Raw genomic sequence first — 19,871 nt, forward strand, 5'->3', positions numbered from 1 at the left:
CACACAGCAGATTTAATTCACTGGTGCTTCCCCTGCTTACCTACAATCTGCAACAGCTTCCCTGAGCAGTCTCATTATTCATTTACTTTCTTGTCAAGTCACTCCAGGTTTTTAAATCCCTGACATAGAAAAGCAGAGCCTTTAGGCATGCTTTCTGCATGCAAAATACTAGACCTAGAGGAATTCATAATTTCAAACAGTCATCCTTGCAAGCCAAGTTGAGATTCACTTATGAGGCCAAGGACTAAAGAAGTCAGATTTTACTAGGCTTATATGCACTGCAGCCACTTCACGCCTTATTTCCTGGCCTGAAGCCAGTACCTGCTCCAAGAGCTCACCAGGCTTTTTAGCCTCCACAGGGAAAGAGGAAATCTGATTTCGAGCTTCTACATAACGTTATGCTTCAGTAATACAACTGAGAGACAGCCCTGATGTTTTATTCATGGTACTTGCATTATAAACCCCAAGTGGAAGAAAAGAAATCCAATTACTCTTCCTTAAGCATTCACATAAAATAGAAGCAGCAAGTATGCTCACCACTAACAAATCAGAAATATTTCAGAACCAATCCAAAGAACACCCTCAATTCCAGAAGGCAATGTAGAGTAACCCCTAACCAAACTGCTCAGGAACCATGTTGATAAAGGTGCAAAGAGCTGACAGTAATCCACATAAATTAATGCGCTAACAGTGATTCCACAACATTCATATCTTTCCTCTGAGGAGTATTCTAATAAGAATACAGAACTTAAACCCTCACAATTCTTAGGGTGAAGCAAAGAATGTATTTTAGTGAGAGTCTTAAGAAAATAAGTCAAATAAAAACCAAAATAGATGGCAGTTGATCTATGTCTGTTGCCTCTCCACAGATCATAAGCAGTGGGGAGAGAACAGAAACTATACTGGCACAAATATAATCAGGTAGCTGCACTTACAGGATGTCTTAGTTCTTAGTGACTGAAATAGTCATCCAAGAACAGCCTCCTCCTAACACCTCTGTGGGAAGGGATGGATGACAAAGCAGATTTATGTGTATGGCAGACCATGGAAACCAAACAAGCTTTCCTAAGCAACACAAACCTTTCTAGGAATAGGTTAAACAGACATAAATCTTCCTCTCCAACCTGTTTCTCCCCAAAAAGGAATCTCTAATTTTCAAATCCCTTGCAACTTGAGTATGAAATTGGGTAAACTGTACAACAGGAGTTAATGTAACACTCTGAGAGCAGACACTCAGCTAGTAGGCAGTAACACCAGGCTTGATTTAAAATCTTTGCTGAATGATCAACTCAGCCAGAATTACAATTAACATGGGAAGACCCAGATTTCATCTCAACATTTTTGTATGGTTAAAAGAGGCACACTTGACTTCTGCTATCACTTGCAAATCAAAGCAAGATTGAAGAGCATACACAAATCTTGAGTCTTGCAGAAAGAGGACAAAAGACTCAAAGAATCCCTTACAGCCAGCTCATGAAAAGCATTACAGGCCAATGAATCTTCCAGTTTTGTCAGAAGAACATATAAAGACAGAGAACCTTTTCAAGAGCCTCTAGTTTATTTTCACATCTACAAAGCAATTAAGAGTCAATGGTGAAACCTTCCCAACAAAAGAAGCAAGGAATGATTTCTGTAACATCCCCCAGCAACAGCACAAGCAAATAGCTGCAAGTACAATGTAAATGTAACTGAGGGAAGTCCGGAGTAAACTTTCCCTTCTAGAAATCACAGTATTGTACAGTTCACTTAAAAAAAAAGCATAAATAACTACTGAAATTTTAAAAAAATCTTTGTATATTAAAAAAAACTGTCAAAATGAGAATTATTATATGGATTAACATTTCAACTTAATCCTCAGTTCAAATGCCTGGAGTTTATGAGCATTAATAAGTATTTTCTAGTCTGGCTTGAAAAATTAAAAAACAAAACTCAGACAAAGTTCTGCAGATTATTATCATCAGGGACATCCAGAAACATGAACATTCTTCACAAAATCCCTCTTTTAAAATTAATACCCCCAATATTAAGCAATTTACAACCTACATATCATAGAATAAACAAGTGAGTGACACTGGTAAGGGAAAACAAGAAAATCTTCTTCTGTTGAAGTTATGAAAACCTAGAATGTTCTTGTACAGCTTGTTTGAAATTTACCAGTAGAAGCTACTACTGGTCTCCATTTCATTTGTGGGGCAACAAGATCACAAAGTAGTAAAAGGCAGAAAGATGTTCATTATGAGTTTTGCATGTCCACAGAATATTCTGTAGTTAGCTTCCACCAAGACTACTCCTAACAAATAAAAAAGAGAAATTAAAAAAGCTTCTTGAGCTGCTGAGAATGAAATGAGCCTCCATGGAAAAAACAGCCCAACTACACAGCCTTCCTTGGCCTTTACATACCTCCAAAGATACTAAAACTAAAAGCCAACTGTTTGAAATAATTTGTATCCTAGGGCAAAAAAAGAAAGAAATCTATCTTTTCATATGCCCCACCTATCAAACACATGCTTTTACTTTATATGATTTTGACAAAGAAATACACTGCTCAGGAAATAACCACTCATAGATTAAACAGAGTTTGCAAATACTCCCTACTTGAGTTAAAAAAAATATATAAATCCAAGTACAGCAGGAATCGGCTATGGAAGCTCAGTAAGAGCTAGGTTCAGTCCTTAATTTTCAAGCTCTACTGACTGAGGGCAAAAAAAAAGTCTCTATTACTATAAAGTTACTCCTAACTCTTGTAGCAAGTTGACCATGGCTGGACATTAGGTGCCCACCAAAGCCACTCCAGGACCACCCTCCTCAACTGGAGGGGGAGAGAAAATACAACAAAATGCTCATGGGTTGAGGTAAGGAAAAAGAGAGATCATATGCAGCATCAGTTACTGTCATGGGCAAAACAGACTCAACTCGGGAAAAAAACTGATTTGTTACCAATCAAAAGTAGAGTAGGGTAATAAGAAATAAAAACCAAATATTAAAAACATCTTCCCCCTGCCCCTCCCTTCTTCCCGGGCTTAACTTCACTCCCAGTTTTCTCTATTTCCTTCCCCTGAATGACACGGGGGGATGGGGACTGTTGTCATTTCATCACCCCTGTCGCTCCTCCCTCCTCAAGAGGGGGTGATTCCTCTCACTCTTCCCCTGCTCCAGAGTGAGGTTCCTCCCACAGGAGACTGTACTCCACAAATTTCTCCAGTTTTGAGTCCTGCCAATGGACTGCAGCTCTTCACAAACTGCTGGGTCTTTTTCCACGTGGTGCAGCCCCTCAGGCACAGCCTGCTCCACGTGGAGTCCCATGGGGTCACAGTTCCTGCCAGCAAACCTGCTCCACCATGGGCTCCTCTTTCCATGGGTACTGCCAGGAGCCTGCTCCAGCAAAGGCTTCCCACAAGGTCACAGCGTCCCTTGGACACCCACCTGCTCCAGGGTAGAGTCCTCCAGGGGTTACAGGTGGATCTCTGTTCCCCCATGGGCCTCCCTGGGCAGAAGGGGCACAGCTGCCTCTCCAGGGGCTGCAGGGGAATCTGCTCTGGCACCTCCTGCCCCTCCTTCTGCACTGACCTGGGTGCCTGCTGGGCTGTTTCTCTCAGATATTCTCACTCATCTCTCCAGCTGCAATTGGTCCTGTGCAGTAACTTTTTCCCCCTCTTAAAATACATAATCCCAGAGATGCTATCACCATCACTAGCAGCTTCTCACCATCACTGTATCTCCTCCCCTACTACCAAAACCTTGCCATGCAAATCCAATCCAACTCCACTAAATAAACCAGTGTATACTTTTTAAAATACAGAGGTTTGTAGGAATAAGTATCCCTGTTTAGAGGAAATACAACACCCAAAGAATTAAAGAGATTTCTACATCTCTCATTCAAGTTCACAGTAAAGAGTGTCACCATAAAGTCCATATTCTTCGCTTTGCATACATTGTTACAGAAACAATACACCCACACATGAAAGAAATGCTGCAACGGCAGTACATTAAAATAAAAGTGCTACATACAGACAGGAAGAATTTTATTATGGTGTGTGCCATCTCACCTTTCTAAAGGGAATCTGAAAAATACTTTCACTTTACAACAATTCTACACAATGAACTGAACTAATTAAGAATAATATGCATACTTCCTCCTCAAATTCCAAAGCTACTTTTTCTGGATGTTAGGTTAAGTACATAAATAAAAGAAATGGATACACACTGTATTTATACATTAAATAGCTATTTACAGCTAAAGGCTACAGTAAAAGTTCTTAGTTTCCCAATTCAGGAGATACCTTCTCATAATGACTGCTACGATTTCCTAAGCAGTACATACAGGAACACAAATTCACAGATCACACCATCCTGATTTCAGAAATCTAACCAGATCTTTGCCTCTACTGCAAACTTTCTACAGACAAAATGGTAAAATAAGAGCATAGAGAATGAGTGGGAAGTGCTCTTTAGTGGATGGACCATATGCAGCATGGTGGCTGTGCTGTCACTCGGGAAATTTGCACCTTGAAGCCCATGCAGGAGCTCAAATAAGCAAGTCCATTTCAGCAGTGAAAGAAGAGAGCTGTACAATGCTGTCAGATGCCAAAAGCCGCAGCTGCTTTGCATCATTTTCCAGATGGTAACTCACATTGGTAGTCAGTCATAGATTATGTTCAAAGTATTCTGCTTCTCTCTCTCCTCTGTTTGATTTAAGGGCTGTCACTGCACATGAGGCAAAATATTTACAGACTACTGCTAAGGGACACCATCAATATGGATAACACCAGCAGTGTAACGGAAAGAAAGGGGGAATAAGGAGGGGCATACAAGAACATCAGTTACCATCCCTTCCATCAGCAATCTCCTCACTTTGAACAAACACCCGTAAAAATAAAACCTCAAGAAGCCATGTTTAACTGGTTATGAAGGTACATGAACTACATTTAACATCACCATGTTAACAGCTTTAACACCTGCACTAACATGGACTGCAGAGCACGTTTCCCAACTTAATGAACATGGAAAAACCAATACAGTATTTCCAAGATACAAAAAAATCATCAAAAAAGGGATAGACTTCACATCCCAGCAACCAGGAATATATGGCTGCCAACCCTTTCAGTAATTTAAGTTTAAAATCCAAGATATGACTAAAAAAATCCCCTTATCAGGCAAGAACATTTCCCCAAACTCTTCAATGAATGAAAAGGAAGACAGATCCCTTCAGAATTAAAAACACTTCCAAAAAACTGAAATATGATCTTTACAGCTCCCAGTTCTTTTAAGCTTCGTACTTCCAAGGAGACCTTCTACATGCAGAACTGAAAGAGCCAAGTTTAAGCTCAAGCACTGGGGAGTTGCATCAGAAATCAGTAACACAGAATGTGACAGCTGCAAACAAGGCCTCTTCACGAGGTTTCAGATCAAATGTTTCAGCCTCCTGATCTTGTATCAACTAGGAAAAACTATTTGGTATTCTAAATTCAGAAAAAGTTTCTGCTGCAGAAATTAAACACAGAGCTGGATTCTGGGGTACAGGAAGGGCACGGTTCTCCAGCTTAAAAAGACTGCGTTCTGCCTAGCAAGCACCAGGTTATCTTATCACAAAGGGGCCAGGGTCCCTGAACAAAAAGCTGCAGTGCTCCAAATTTATCCCAATAGTGCATACTTACATTAATGTCACTACCAGCTCTGAAAACCGAACTGCACGTAAATCTCAAACATCAGAAATTTAAGAAGCCCCTTCTTCCTCCTGAATACCATACTTAAAACCCAAAATACTTCCTAGACATTGCTGCTTATAGTAGGGTATCTAAACAGAAATACATTGAAGAATTCAGATGAGAGTGGTCAAGAAGCCTCATAAGCATGAAAATGACTGCTATATTTAAAAAATTCAACAGAGGAGGAGGAAGTGAGTCAAGCCACGTAGTACAAGGAAAAAGAAAAAAAGGGAAATAGAAGTTAACAGAAGGAGGGTATGTTTAGCAGAAGGAAAAATAAGACAACCTAACAAGCAAGATGCAGGGCCCCAGTTCTAAAGAAGGGAAAAAGAAGATCCAAAACCTTCTTCATCTGACTTTGATAACAGAGACTATGAAATGAGCATTCCAATGGATGCACACCAAAATTATTAACACTGGAAAGTGTAACTTCTCGAAAGCTAAAATCCCAGAAGAGTCACACAACACAAGGTAACAGCTGAATCAAATGCTCATCTGAAATCTAATTTTATCTTTCAAAGACAGCAGGAGAAAGATGGGGGGAGGAGGGGTAAAAGGAGCTAAAAAAAATAGAGTAATATTAAAAACAAGAGCTACAGCACCATATTCAGCTTTCCTGCTCATATGGGGAATCCCCATCTACAAGTCAAAGATGTCAACCTCATTTTGCAACTGCCTGCACACTGAGGCAATCTTATCAGCAAATGGATCACTGAAAAAAAAAAAAAGGGGGGGGGGAAGGGAAAGAGAAATTGTACACAGAAATGGCAAGAAAAGTAGAAAAGGTGGCTCATGCAACTGCATTACACCTCACAGCAAATATAGGGACTAAAACTAAAGACTTGGACAGGCATTGTTTAATGAAGTGGGGAGTGGCTGAGCTGAAATTGTTTTCATAACAGTGCAAAGCTCAACTATGAACTGCTAGAGCAGACTATCAGTTAAATGACTAACTGAATCAGCAGAGTCATAGCATGTACAGCAATCACTTCTGTCAGACTGACACCGTGTTTTGAAAACAAAAACATTGCACAACTAGTTCCACTATCAGAATGTACATGGCAAGTGAAATTCAAGCTTATTTTAAACAGCCTAAACCTCGTTATCTGCAGAATAAATCATGCATCCAGCAAAAGGCTTTTTCAGGTTCTCTGCATGGTAGATCATCTCTGAAGGGGTCACTGAACTCCATTCATTTAATGGAATCACAAGCTGTAAGGCCTGGTTATGACTCTGCAACTTAAAAGCCCTTGGCAATTAATTAAAAGACCAGAGAAGTCTTTAAAGAAAGACTTGAAAATACAAACATTTTTGAAAAGCTTTAAACGCATCATCCATCTTGGCTACCAAGCTTAACATCTTCCTATGACTTAGGAAATAACGGTGCCTCAGAACTGTGCTCCCTTACCTCAATCACTACTGCAAGTGAAGGACACGTCAGCTCCTATCATCAGCTTTTCTGAAAGCAAGGTGAAAAATCTCACACTTTCCTCCTCAGTGTCAATACCCCTATCACCACTACAATAATTAAACTAAAATTTAAAATAAAATTAATTTTAGTAATTAAACTAAAATTGTTAGCAATATTGTTAGCAATTGCTACTACTCTCAAGGCCAGATCTCACATTCATTTACTCCACATCACTGCACACCCTGATTCCCTGTATTATTTTTTCTATACCACAATCCTAACAATCTCATGAGACAAATTTTGCCATTCTCCTGATTCCCCTAGCTTTACTCCTTATTTTCTCTAGTACTGAAATCTGTGCAGGCCCTCAGTCTCACAAAGATAAAGCTTTTTCTCCTCACACCCTAAGAGCTCTGTGCTGCAGAGCACACAGCTCACCAACCAGAAACACGACTCCTCCTCATTCACAGGTACTGGAACAACTGGGAATTCCACTCTGTCCCATGTACTCACCTGCAATGTATCTCCACTTTGGCTGCTAATAGGAGGATGGACTCCTTCCATTTCCAAAGCCTCAAAACAACCAAGGAACTCTCACCCATTCCACCTGCTTTCTTTGTGTTTCTGCCTTTATACCTCTAGTCTGCCCCCTGAAACAACTCTCCTTCTGGCAGGTGCAACACTGGCATGTGCATCTGTTCCAAATGCTAGCAGAGAAAAACAGTCAGTACCATCAATTCCACACTGCTGCTCTTTTTCTACTTTTGCACCAAAAGCAAAAAGGTTATCTAACTGCAGACTCAGGGAACAAGAAAGAGCTGCACTTACCTGAAAGAGGTTGATTTTTAGAATGGACTGATGACAGCTTCTACTAACTCACCTCATGACACCTGAAGGAAAATATCTTATCCCTACCTCCCTGGCCCTCATATATTCTGTATGTGCAAGCTTGTCAGCTTTTCATAATTACACCAAATCATCTAAATTTACCCATGTCATATCTGTAGGCTGCCCAAAAATTTTCACTCTCCTTCTATCCTACCTCTCTCTAACCTTCCTGGCCTTTTCTACAGCATCTAAGTATAATCTTTTGCCCCAGAACAAGACAAGGATCACCCCCATACTGGCTTTGCCTGCTATTTTCCTTTCCTGACAGTATTTCAAATTCATTCCACATTCACTCATTATATGCTGCAACCACAGTCCCTCCAGTATCTTTTTCCACTCTGTAGCTTCAGCACTCCCTATGCACAGGTCCTGACTATTCCACCCACCCACCTTAATGTCAGTCTTAGCTTTCCTCTGTACTTCGGATTCTATGTGCCTGCCCCCCAGCCATTCTTTTTTCCCTGCATCATAACAGCATTTTTCCCTTTCCTCCCTGCAAAGTAAATTATTCACAGGATTAACAGCACAAACCTGTTCTTTAATCTACAGTCAAATACTGAATCACTTTTGAAAGGCCGACAGCTCTCAGAAGAAGACTCAGTGCATCCTTTACTTTCTCACAGCCTTCTCTGCAGAAATATACAGATTAATTAAAATAATTATTTTATATAGGAAATTATGCCACAAAGTTTTAGCTTTAGAAACTACTTCCTCTAAACAGAAAACTATAGACTCAGGTGCCAAACAGGTATCATTTGCCATGGAAAATTTATTTGTTGCATGTAGATAAGCTTTCAAGGAATAAATGTAAGGTAAAAAGATCTGTTCTGAGCATTCAGCAACAAAAAAGGAAAAAAAATTGTGCCTGTAAGTATATAAGCTTTGAGAGAAGTATCTTTTCCAGATACAAGGTACAGAATCTCCTCTTTAAAGACAAATAACATCAATTATTCAGTTAACACTATCAGTGTCAATTTCTTTTATCAATGTGACAGAATATTTCATCTTATTATTGTAATATGGTTCCAAGATTTACTAACATAATTCTTTAAGACTGGTAGGACACTATGGCAATCTGAACAAATATGGTTATTAATTACATGGCTTTGCAAGAACGATATTGGGTGAGTTTCCTAGCAGCTGTCCTTGAAGACAAAATGATTTCACCAACATCAAATGTGTACTGAGCATTGTTTCTAAAGGATTTTTCTAAGTCACATTTTGGACAGGAATAAAGTGAGGGAAAAAGCCCTAAAATGGAACACTTGAAAGCACTGAAATTACATACTCAAAACCCACTTGTACATCAACAGTCAAGATCCAAGTAAATAAAAAAAAAAAAAAATAAGAAAACCCTCAATGAAAAGTGAACCATAGACTAAGATACTCATGGAAATTAGTGGAAAATGAAGTAAGGCAGCTCAGAAAACATAATCAATAGACAAAAAGGCATATTGATATTTCTGTACAACCTTGGCTGATCCTGCAATTACAGGTGTAGGCCACAATCAAAGTAACCTAAATTCACACAAAAGCTGTAATTTATCTTTCCTTTGAAAGAAATTAAACTTGATTAAACTAGGTAATGGAGTGCACGTTTCAAATTTCTTATATTTCAATGTAAATATAAAAGCATCAACATCTGGTTTAAGGTCACTGGAGACTGGGAAAGGGCACACTAGAAATAAAAGCATGTATTTATGTAGTATCATATAGTCATGTATCGTCTTTTAGTTTCCAAGATTTACTGTTGATCACAACAGGAATCCAAGCAAGACTCTTGCCTGACATTTTGTCCTACCTCGAATAGCCATTTCTGTCCAACTCCACTAATGAACTAACCCAGCACTCCTCCCCTTATCCTGAAGGCCTCGAGCATTCCTTGGGAGATGTGATCTTCAAGAAATAAAGCCTGAAGCAGCAACTACGTGAGATTTCAAAAGTCTACGTATCTACATCTTAACTGCATGCTCTCTAGTACTCAATGACTTAGCCTATAAAAAATAATAGCCTAAGAAACGAGACGATTCACGATTTAATTTTTAAATTACGGCGATTTTTTGCAACACGTTCTCCGTTTTTCCTCAATTTACTTTTGTTCGCACATTTTTAATAAATTACTCGGCATCCTCATTTCCCTAATAGGTAAGAAAACCTAGGGCCTCTGGCAGCTTCTGGCTGACGCCATCGCTAATTCCACACCCCCTTTTTTGACAGAATTGACGGCGGACTGAGCCGCCGCTGCCTTCCCCACGAACTTACACAACGCCAGCGACGTGCGACCGGGTCCAGCACTGCCCGAAGCCCCCGGCCCGGGGTCACAGCCACCTCCCGCTGCTGTGCTGAGCCCCCTGCGCTCGCTGCCCCTTCCAGCCCTCCCTTCCCGGCCGCCGCTGCCCCGCCGCTCACCTTTCGGGAACAGCAGCTTCACCTCCCCGTTCTCCTCCCGGCTCAGGGCCCCGCCGCCATCTCCCGCCGTCGCCACCACGGGCAGGACCCCGTGCTTCCTCCTCTCTTTATCCCGCTTTTCCTTGGGTCTCTTGGGCTTGGCGCTGCCGCCGCCTCCCGCCTCGGCCGCCAGCGCCAGGCGGTGCCGGTGGTGGCGGTGCTGGTGCTGCGGGTGGGACGAGGAGGGGGAGGCGGACGGCGGCAGCAGCACCGCGGGCGGCAGCAGCTTCCGGGACAGCGGGGAGGGGAACGCAAAGCCCCCCGCCCCCGCCGAGGGGCCCGAGGGCAGCGTGGCGAAGCCCCAAGGCCCGGGGCCGCTGTAGCTGGGCACGACCGCGGGCAGCGGCTGCTTGGCGCTCGCGCCACCGCCGCCCCCTTCACCGTTGACGCGCTTAGCGCCCTTCAGGCTCCGCTCCTCAGCTCCCTTCACCTTCTTGGCGGCCGGCTGGGATCCGCGGGAACCTTTCGCGTCCGGGGCCGTCCTGGCTCCGAGCACCTCCTGCTCGGGGGGCGCCGAGCCACGACCGGGACTGGGCAGCTCCGCCATCTTGGGCTCCGGCGTCTATTTACTCTCGGCTCGCCCCAACCGACAGCGCTGGGGGCGGGGCAGCGCCGCAGCCTCATCCAATGGGCCGGGGAGGCACCGGACAGACAGCGAGAGCAACCAATCGCAGGCGGAGAGAGGGGGGCGGGCTCTCAGGGGATTGGGGGCGGTGGCTCGGCTGAGTGCGCAGGGCGCGCGGGGGCGGGGGCGCTGTCGGGGCGGGCGCGGGAGTGGAGGCGGCGTGAGGGGAGCGCAGCGGGGACTGGAGCAGGGGAGAGGCGGCGCTTCTGAGAGAAGCGTTTGGTTGGGAGTAAGGGAGGTTTGGACCCCGGCGCATCCCGGGGGTTTCGTTAACGCTTCAGGTTTTCGGCTTCTCCGCTCTGGGAGCGGCTGACGGGATCCTCGCGGCCTCGCGGGCTATTCCTGGGAGGGGCGTTTGTTTGGGAATAAGGAAGGTCTGGAGTAGCGCCGTTCCCTGTGGATGTACTGCGGGAGGCGATGGACCTGTCCATTGGGATGTCCCGGGGCCGGAGGGTTGTTCATTCGGCGGTCTCTGAACCCGAGTTCTCCACGCTCTCCCGCATCCTGGAGGGAGACAGATAAAGCTTGGAAGCTCCGGAGGCCCTGATGGGAGAAAGGCAGAGGCTGCCGAGGTCAGCGGCTGTGCGAGGTGCTGATGCCAGCTCGCCGGGGATAGTCGGGGGTCTGTCACCAGGGGATCGTTGACCGCCGTGGCTCAGGGAAGGGATTTGAGCTCAATGTCCCAAATAGGAGCTCCCCACTCGTGCCTTTGGCGACTAAAGCCGCCATCGCCGCGGTTCAGGAGCAGACCTAAATTCCCCCAAGTTCTGGTGTCAGCAGGAAGCGTCGTGGAAATGCACAGAAATTTCTTGGAGTTTCGCATTGCCGGGCTCCTGCTCTGGTCAGTCACACCTCGGGTCTCCGGGTCGCCGCGGGGAGAACGGAGCCACTGCCATATTAAACCGAACCTGGCAGATAACAGCCAAATTAAATTGCTCTGAGAAGTTCTGTACACGATGTGTTAGCACACAAAGGTTTTAAGTTTAGATTTCTTTGCTCCACAAAGCGTTTTCATTTGAACTGCCACTGATCAGCCTCAGAATAAGCTCCTAGCACCTAGCCTATCTCCTTTGTTTCTTTAGAAATTGGAAACCAGGCTGAATGCAGTTCAGTGTTCATCTCAACAGCAGCAAAGAATAGATTTCCTGTATCCAGACAATTCAGCTTTTTCCTCAGATGTTTCAAGTTCCACTACTGTGAGAGTGTACCCTCAAACTGTATTTCTGGGTCTGATGGGGAAAATGGCATCTGCGCCGAAGGAAGAACATTTCACAGCATGTATTTCAGCAATAGTCAACTCACATCCAATCCCAGACTGAAATCCAGTACCCATGTGTACATAGGCTGGTAAACTAGAATGGGCCTATGAGTATGAAGGTCATCTTCAGCTCCTCTCAGAAATGCTTTATTTGTATCAGAGGGTGAGAAAAACCTGTGCATTTTCATAGATGTCTCTTTTCCAGTAAAGGTGTACCCATCCACCTTAGTCCAAATCAGTGATTTTGTCTCAAGTGATGCTAGAGGTGCCACAATATGCACGAGGCCATTAGTATCACTATATGCCAGTCCCTAATGGAAACTGGATTGTGGTGACTAGAGTAAGGATTTAAGGCGCCTCATGGCACTGTCTCAACAGGCTTTACAACCAAGTTCATCTTACTTTTATGCCAGTATTGATCCCAAGTCAACAGTATATTAATATATATTATCACTTAAACTTCAGGTAAGTCACAGTCATATTTTCACCTTTCACTTTTAGGGACTTTGAGAAATGGAAGAGCAGCATTTCTTTGTTCTTTAATTAGAGTAACTCCTAGAGCTTGGTTTTGGTTCAAGGAACTTGACCATAACCTCTATGAAATGCCAGAATCAGGCATAGGAGTACATCACTTTTCTCTGTACAGCAGGTTTAGCAAGACTTATTAGGCTAATGAGGTTGGATAGCTGTATAAATAGCTGAATATCTTGATACATGCACTTACATCAATGGTAATAATTGACAGGTCATATTTCTGATCTTTGTAGTGGACAAGCTTGGATGTCTTAAAAATGCATTGAATTATAATGCAACCCAGCAATATGAAAATAGATACAAAGATAAAACTGGTGAAAGGACTCATAGCCCAATACTTGATTTAAAAACTGACAAATAAACTTCTAAATGTACAGCAAACTAACAACTGATAATATGCTACTAAACTCAGGTCAAGCTGAAGTTGTTTCCTGTGCTTCCTGAAGTAGCATATTGTGCTTGTAAGTATAAGTCAAATTTTTATTAGTGCATTCTTTATAAAATTCAGCTGGAGCAAGATGACAGAGTACCTATTACATGTAATTGTTGCTTGTTGGAAAGCAATGTGACTAATGTTTGGAGGTTTGCTGCTGCTATCTCATACCCATTTGTCACCAGAGGAAATTGCAGGGTGCATGATATTCAGAAGCCAGTTCTCTTTCAGCTCCTGCAGTCATGCTGCTGTATGGACATTAGAGGGAGGGGTGTTGTCCCTGTCACTTGTTTTGTCACCAGTCACACAGATACATTAAAGTGCTCCACCATACCTATGGCAAGCACACATTCCAAAGCATTAAAACTAAATTTCAGGGTGTGTTCCTTACTACCAGCTTTTGCTTTAATTAAACCTCTGGCTGCTGTGCACACATCCCAGGCAGATGCTCCTGAAATAAAGACAAGATAAAAAACACCAAAACTGCTTCAGAATAGAGTGTCTTCAACAAAAAAGGGGCAAATAAAAGAAGTATATCTTGCATAAATTACAGGTTAGAAGCAGAAATTTGTTCTGATGTTAACTGAAAAATGAAATACATATTAAATGATACAATCTCAAGAAACATTGTCAAAACACTGCAGCAAATCAAATTACTACACAGAAATACAGTAGTGTCTCATCTCACAAGTCCAGTCCCCTATGGAGAGAAAACTGTGAGAACTGGGAGTCTTTGTGGGGATCAGTCCTTGAGATGTTGGCAGCACCCCACAAAGAGACCAGAGAGCCCATCAATTTCAGCAGAAGCCTTAAAACTGACTATGGAAATTCTATCTATCTATCTATCTATCTATCTATCTATCTATCTATCTATCTATCTATCTATCTATCTATCTTTTTATATGCACTTAGGGAAATCCATGAAGACTTTCTAGATCATGGAAACCAAAATGAGGCAAAACTGTAACAGTAAAAAATGTTTTTACTGTTTACAGTAAGAATGCACAAAGCAGCCCAGTATCCAACATACATTAAGAATAAGCTTCCCATGTTATTAGCCTGCTTTTTGCAAATGCATTGCCATTTTAATTAGAATAATTATGAAATGCTGATACAAATGGTTATTAATCAAAGCATTTATTTAAACAAATTAGTTTATATGCTCACCTAAACATAGAATAATTTCAGATATCCTCTATAAAATAAAAAGCTGAATGTAAGTACTGTACACAGGTTGAGTTACAGTGTACTTTTAACTGCTTACCAAAGTGATGCTTTGTAGCCTTACTCAGATCTCCAAAGAGAAAGACAGTTTTCAGAAATGTTATTTAATCTTTTTATAATTCCAACAGTTTGCTCTCCATGTGCTTACTTCCCTGGTTTGTCATCCACTCTGTTCTTAAGTCAAGCATGGAAATAATTGTGCCAAGTGTAAATTGAAAACATTTGATAACACTTAGACGTCTTTATGCTGGTTCTTGTCTGCAAAATTAGCTAACTGTAATTTTTAATGTTATATATTTTTTCTTCAAATTCAACTTTCAAATTTATTTCAAATAAAAGTCAGTTAATTCATCTTTGGACATGGAGGTGAAAACTAGCCTTACATGCACAGAAATGTACTGACAAAGGTGATCTCATAATGTAAAAGTGTGATTTATTAGAGAAGAGCTTCATTTTCCATAGTCAGGGTTTTCAGAACAACCAGTGACATATCCAAATACTTCTGCAATTACCACCCAAACAATTGAACTAAATGAGGCACTGGGGACTAACTTGGCTCATAACTGGGAGCTGCTGACAGCACGATGAGCCTTGCTGCAGGGGGACAAGAACTGTCCTCTCCTGCCCTTGTCATTCGCAAGGGACAGTATCCCCATGCCTGAGCAATGGGAATGTGCAGCCCAGCATCCTTGAGCAAACCAGTGATCAAGGCAGCAGTTATCCCAAAAAGCCTTTTTTCCCCTCAGAAGCAGTGGATGTCTCTGCTGTCTGCTCAGGGTTAGACATTTGGCAGTGCGGCAGAGAAGACAACTGGGACACTCATGGTTTTTATTACACTGTTCATCTGCCAACATTTTACAGAATCCATAAAAACCACAAAAAGGAGTTTACACTTCAGGGAGGACCCACAGTATTTGTTTCTTGGTTAATGTTTTTTCAATCAGCTACAGATTACTGCTATAACAGCTCTTTAGTCTTTACAACTGGTTTTCTCACTTGTGTTTAACGTGTTAAACACCTCAGCTCTAATATTTCTTTTTTTAAGTAGAATAACGATAACAACAATGGAGCAAACTTGGAAAGTCTTGATATATACAATTTTAAATATCTGCTTGCAGTTGAAAAGGTGATTTGCTTAGCTGCTGTCTTCATAGCACCGAAAAAAAATTTTGAATATTTGAAAGATCATTAGAATTTTTCAATACAAAAGATACATACATAAGTATGAAAGCAAGAGGATGCAAGCCAAGCAAAACTGTATTTCCTTACACATGGAGGAGATGGATCAAAGTCTTAGCCATTTTCTTATTTCAGTAACTATTAAAAGAACAAATTTCTTCAAATTAAGCTGCTGGCTTGCAGCTCTGGATTTTTTACAGATTTCTTACAGCCTCCTCACTGCAATTTGAGATACCTGGATTCCCTGCTGCTCTGCACAGATCTGTATAGATACTTAAACAAGTAGTCATTTTTTCCCTCTCCCTAGAATCTGCTACTGTTAGATCCACCTTCACTCAAATCCCTCTAGAGTGTGTCTAATCCCATATTTGTTCACTATATCCTGTCTGCATTTTTAAAATACAATACAGAGCCTAAACCTTATATCCCAGTTTATCTACCACAGCTGCTCTACATCAAAGCTGTGGCTGGTCCCATCCTTGGGGAGAGGGAAAAGGGCTTTTTCTGTGGGCTGTGCCTGGAAATCACCATCTTTTCTGCTTGTTGATGCTCCAGCTGCAGGCCACTCCAAACATCACGGAAAGAAGTACCTGCAAGTCTTTGCTTCAGCAGGCACAGGAATCAATATTTGCTATGACAAGGACTTAGACCAGCCATGTTTCCAGTTCAGCTGTGCCTGTCTGGGCTGTAAATAGACCCATATCCCATCCTTTCATTTTTATCAGCTTGGAAATTCTATAGAAGTCGTTCAACAGGAGATTCCAAGGATTTCACAGGTGATTGTGGAACTAGTTTGGTTTTGACTGAGGGCTTTTTTGGCTTAAGTTTTGACATAGTTTCTATTATATATCTTTAAGTTCCCATTCTACCCAAACGATTCTATCATTTCACTAAAGAAAAGGCACAGAATCACCCAAACTAAACTTTCAAAGGATACTTATTCCTTAACAACCAGTTCTATTAGATGTGCATATCTCTTATTTTTACCAGTGAGTTCAAGTCAACTGAAATCTGTATGTATTTCCTTATGGCTTTTTTTTTCTTATCCCTAAAGGCTTTTGAAATTATAGATAGATCAAAGAATGGTCATGGAATGGTTGGGTTGGAAAGGACCTTAAAGATTATCTCATTCCAACCCCTCTGCCATGGGCAGGGACACTTTACACAAGACCAGATTGATCAGAGTCCCATGCAATCTGGCCGTGGAATACATTTACTTCTAGGAAATTCAGGTCTTGTGTCTTAGGTACAGACACTTACTTGCAAAGTAGCAGTTTATATTTTTAAGTGTATACATAAAAAGAAAACAATCAGCTAGTTATATATAAAGCAGCTAATCTTTCGCTCCTAACCTCAGCTCCTTGCTCACATAAACAACATCTTAATGGAAAAATCCACAATAAAGACCTTTCTGTCTATTCACAAATTTCACTCCACAGTAGAATGAAGGCAGCAGCTCTTGGGATCAGTGGACAGTTTAAGACAAACTGTTGAAAGTAAAAATGCATTTGCCATAATCTCCTCAGATTTTGTCTGATGTACCAATGTAACTGGAAGATAATTGCACCTGAAATTTCTATACCATGGCATTAGGAAAGCATCTCACAGTATAAATGCACCCAAAAATGATTAAATATATGTACTGGATGGCAGTTAGGGGCTTTGGGATTCACTCAGGATAGACAGAATAATTTCAATGTAAATCTAACACATCACTATCAGCCTCAGATCACAGTCTTGAAATAGGAGATGAGCAGGCTTCTTCCAGCCTGTTCATGTCAAATCACAATTGTACCTTGTTACTTGTACAGTCTTGCCCTGGCTTAGAGGTAGGAATGCTGAGCCTGTGTGATGGATAGCCCCACTTCCAGCAAATGTGCAGGATAGGTTTGTCATCTGACCACAGACTCCAGCACAGAGGCTGCTCCAAGTGAGCTCCCTCATGCTGGTTCCTTCTGATGCTCAGTTAATGGGAAAGGAGAGGAAGAAGCAGATGGAAAAATTTGTCACACATTCTTAATCACTGAAAGAAGAGACACTGGAAAGTGCTTGCATGATATATCTACAAAACATTGTTAAGATAAAAATTCTAGTAAAAACTCCAGCCAGCCTTCTGAGTTGAGTAACTGAAGTGTGCAGCAAATTTACAAGCAGTAACATACCCCGGTGACCTCTTTAGGGACCTTACTGTTAGACATATTTTGGTCTCTAGCAATGTGAGGATTTGCCTCATGGTTTCAAATACAAATTAGATAGGCGCATGTTGTGGTCTGTAAGAGCAACTATCCATCTTTTGAGTTATGGGGAGTCCCTAGAGCACATCACATGCTCCAGAAGTGGTGAAGAGAGGAGCCCTGAACAGCTGAAACACAAAGCATTTGATTTAAGTGATAAATGCTGCTCCCTTCCAAAACACCTCCCTGTGATCTGAGGATTGTGCACAGGCCCAAGAGCAGAGCTGCCTCTCTTGGAGCCAGACCCCTCCTAGAGACGGGGTTGAGCTCAATCTTATGGACTAACATGGAAGATCTCTAAGAGAGACCTTCTGGCTCATGTAGCCATTCCAGCTTAGCACCCAGAGGAGGCTGGCTGGTGCCTGAGGTCCAAAGGAGGCCTGATGTTTTTCATTTTTTTTAATTGTAAGACTAGACACCCCCTTTCCTTTGAATCAGGGAGTCTGATGCTGTGGAACAGCTGACCAAATGAGGGCTCCAATTCTTCTAAACAAAACACGTGAAAGGCAGTAGTGGCAGAGAAGTAAATTCAGGATGTAATACATAACATAAATAAATTCATGCTCAAGTTATAATCTTGTCTGACAAGAATCCTAGCATATTTCCAGGAAACCTTCCATTACAAGATTATAGTGATATGCAGCAAGGCCAATATGAATATGCATCTGCAGGGAGCATATTTCCAAGAAACCTCTGTCCAGTAAGATTGTAACTCATGAATATTCATCTGGAAGAAGTGTATTTCCAAGAAACCCAACAAGATTACAACATTTACACCCAAAACAACATGAATATTTGTCTACAAGAAGTGTATTCTAAGAGACCCCTGAAAAACCTGAAAACATATAAAAAGCACCTTGGGATAGCTGCAGTTTGTGAAGCATGGTGAAGCGGTGCTAGCAAGCCCTTCCCTGCCTCACCCGATGCTGTTCACCTGGGACAGCGTCAAACTGAATTTTGCTTATGGCTTTTCACAATTGTATTTTTTAATAAATTCTTTTTTATTAATCAAATTGCCTACTCATTTATAACAAGGACAACTTTGACCACCACTCAGTATCTAAACTGTAAAAAACTAATTTATCTGTAGAAATACTTTGTAGGGTCTGAAAATTTATTTCCAAAAAGGGTAGATTTAAGGGAAAAAATACACTTGAGTGTTCTTTCCTGCATCAATGAACTGGTATGAATTTGCTGTCTGAGAACACAGAAGGGGAAAGAGCTGCTCAGCAACCACTTCAGAGCTGTTAGGTGTCTCACTAGTCCTAATGTATAATAAAAGTTGATTTACATTATAAAAAGAATTACTTGCATTGTTTCCTTCTTACCAGTGATTTACATGTCAACAGGCAGACAAAGATGTATTAATTTCATGGCAATGATATCACAAAGTGCCCTTGTTCAGGTATCACTGAGGTCTCAAAATCCCTGACAAGAGATTTCCGAATTTAACATTCTTCACATCTCCACCTCTCCCACCCACTCCAGGATGTCTCAAGACTCCGTTTATCTTTATTAGGTTATTATCCTTATTATTCTCCCATCTTGGAGAGTAATCTTTGTCTGGGCCTGATCAGGCAAAACACAAGAGGCTCGTACTCAATACAGATTTGAGTAGAAACTGGAACACAACAATTTATTTAAAGAAGCGTCTTCCTCATGCTGCATTCCTGTTACCCAACCACACCTTTCTGCCCTTCAGAGGAGCTTACAAAACTGGGAACCTGCTTAACAAGTTCACATCAACCTTTTATTACCCACAGGCAAAGACAGTTTCCTCCTTGTACTTGCTACAATTCAGCTCTTCCACCTCCTCTTCTCTGGCATTACATGCTCCTTGTTCTTCCCAACCCTGCCAGACTCACTTCTTACCACACACCAAACAGAGACCATTCTTTGGATTGCTTTAACCAGGTAACTTGTTTCACTTCT

The 19,871-nt window shown here is 41.8% G+C and overlaps 1 protein-coding gene across 2 annotated transcripts in view; it reads right to left on the reverse strand.

Moving 5' to 3' along the window:
- RSBN1L (round spermatid basic protein 1 like) overlaps window positions 1–11,308 on the reverse strand; it is a 45,107-nt gene extending 33,799 nt beyond the window's left edge. Inside the window, exon 1 of one of the 2 annotated variants that reach the window (XM_023918976.2) lies at window positions 10,414–11,308. In XM_023918976.2, coding sequence (XP_023774744.2) covers window positions 10,414–10,999 — 586 coding nt within the window. In that variant the 5' untranslated portion in view covers window positions 11,000–11,308. The remainder of the gene's footprint in view (window positions 1–10,413) is intronic. The other variant, XM_086886654.1, reaches the window with a different exon arrangement.
- Between the last annotated feature and the right edge of the window lie 8,563 nt (window positions 11,309–19,871).

This window comes from Cyanistes caeruleus, chromosome 4, assembly GCF_971803275.1.
Source record: "Cyanistes caeruleus chromosome 4, bCyaCae1.hap1.1, whole genome shotgun sequence".
Taxonomy (NCBI): domain Eukaryota; kingdom Metazoa; phylum Chordata; class Aves; order Passeriformes; family Paridae; genus Cyanistes; species Cyanistes caeruleus.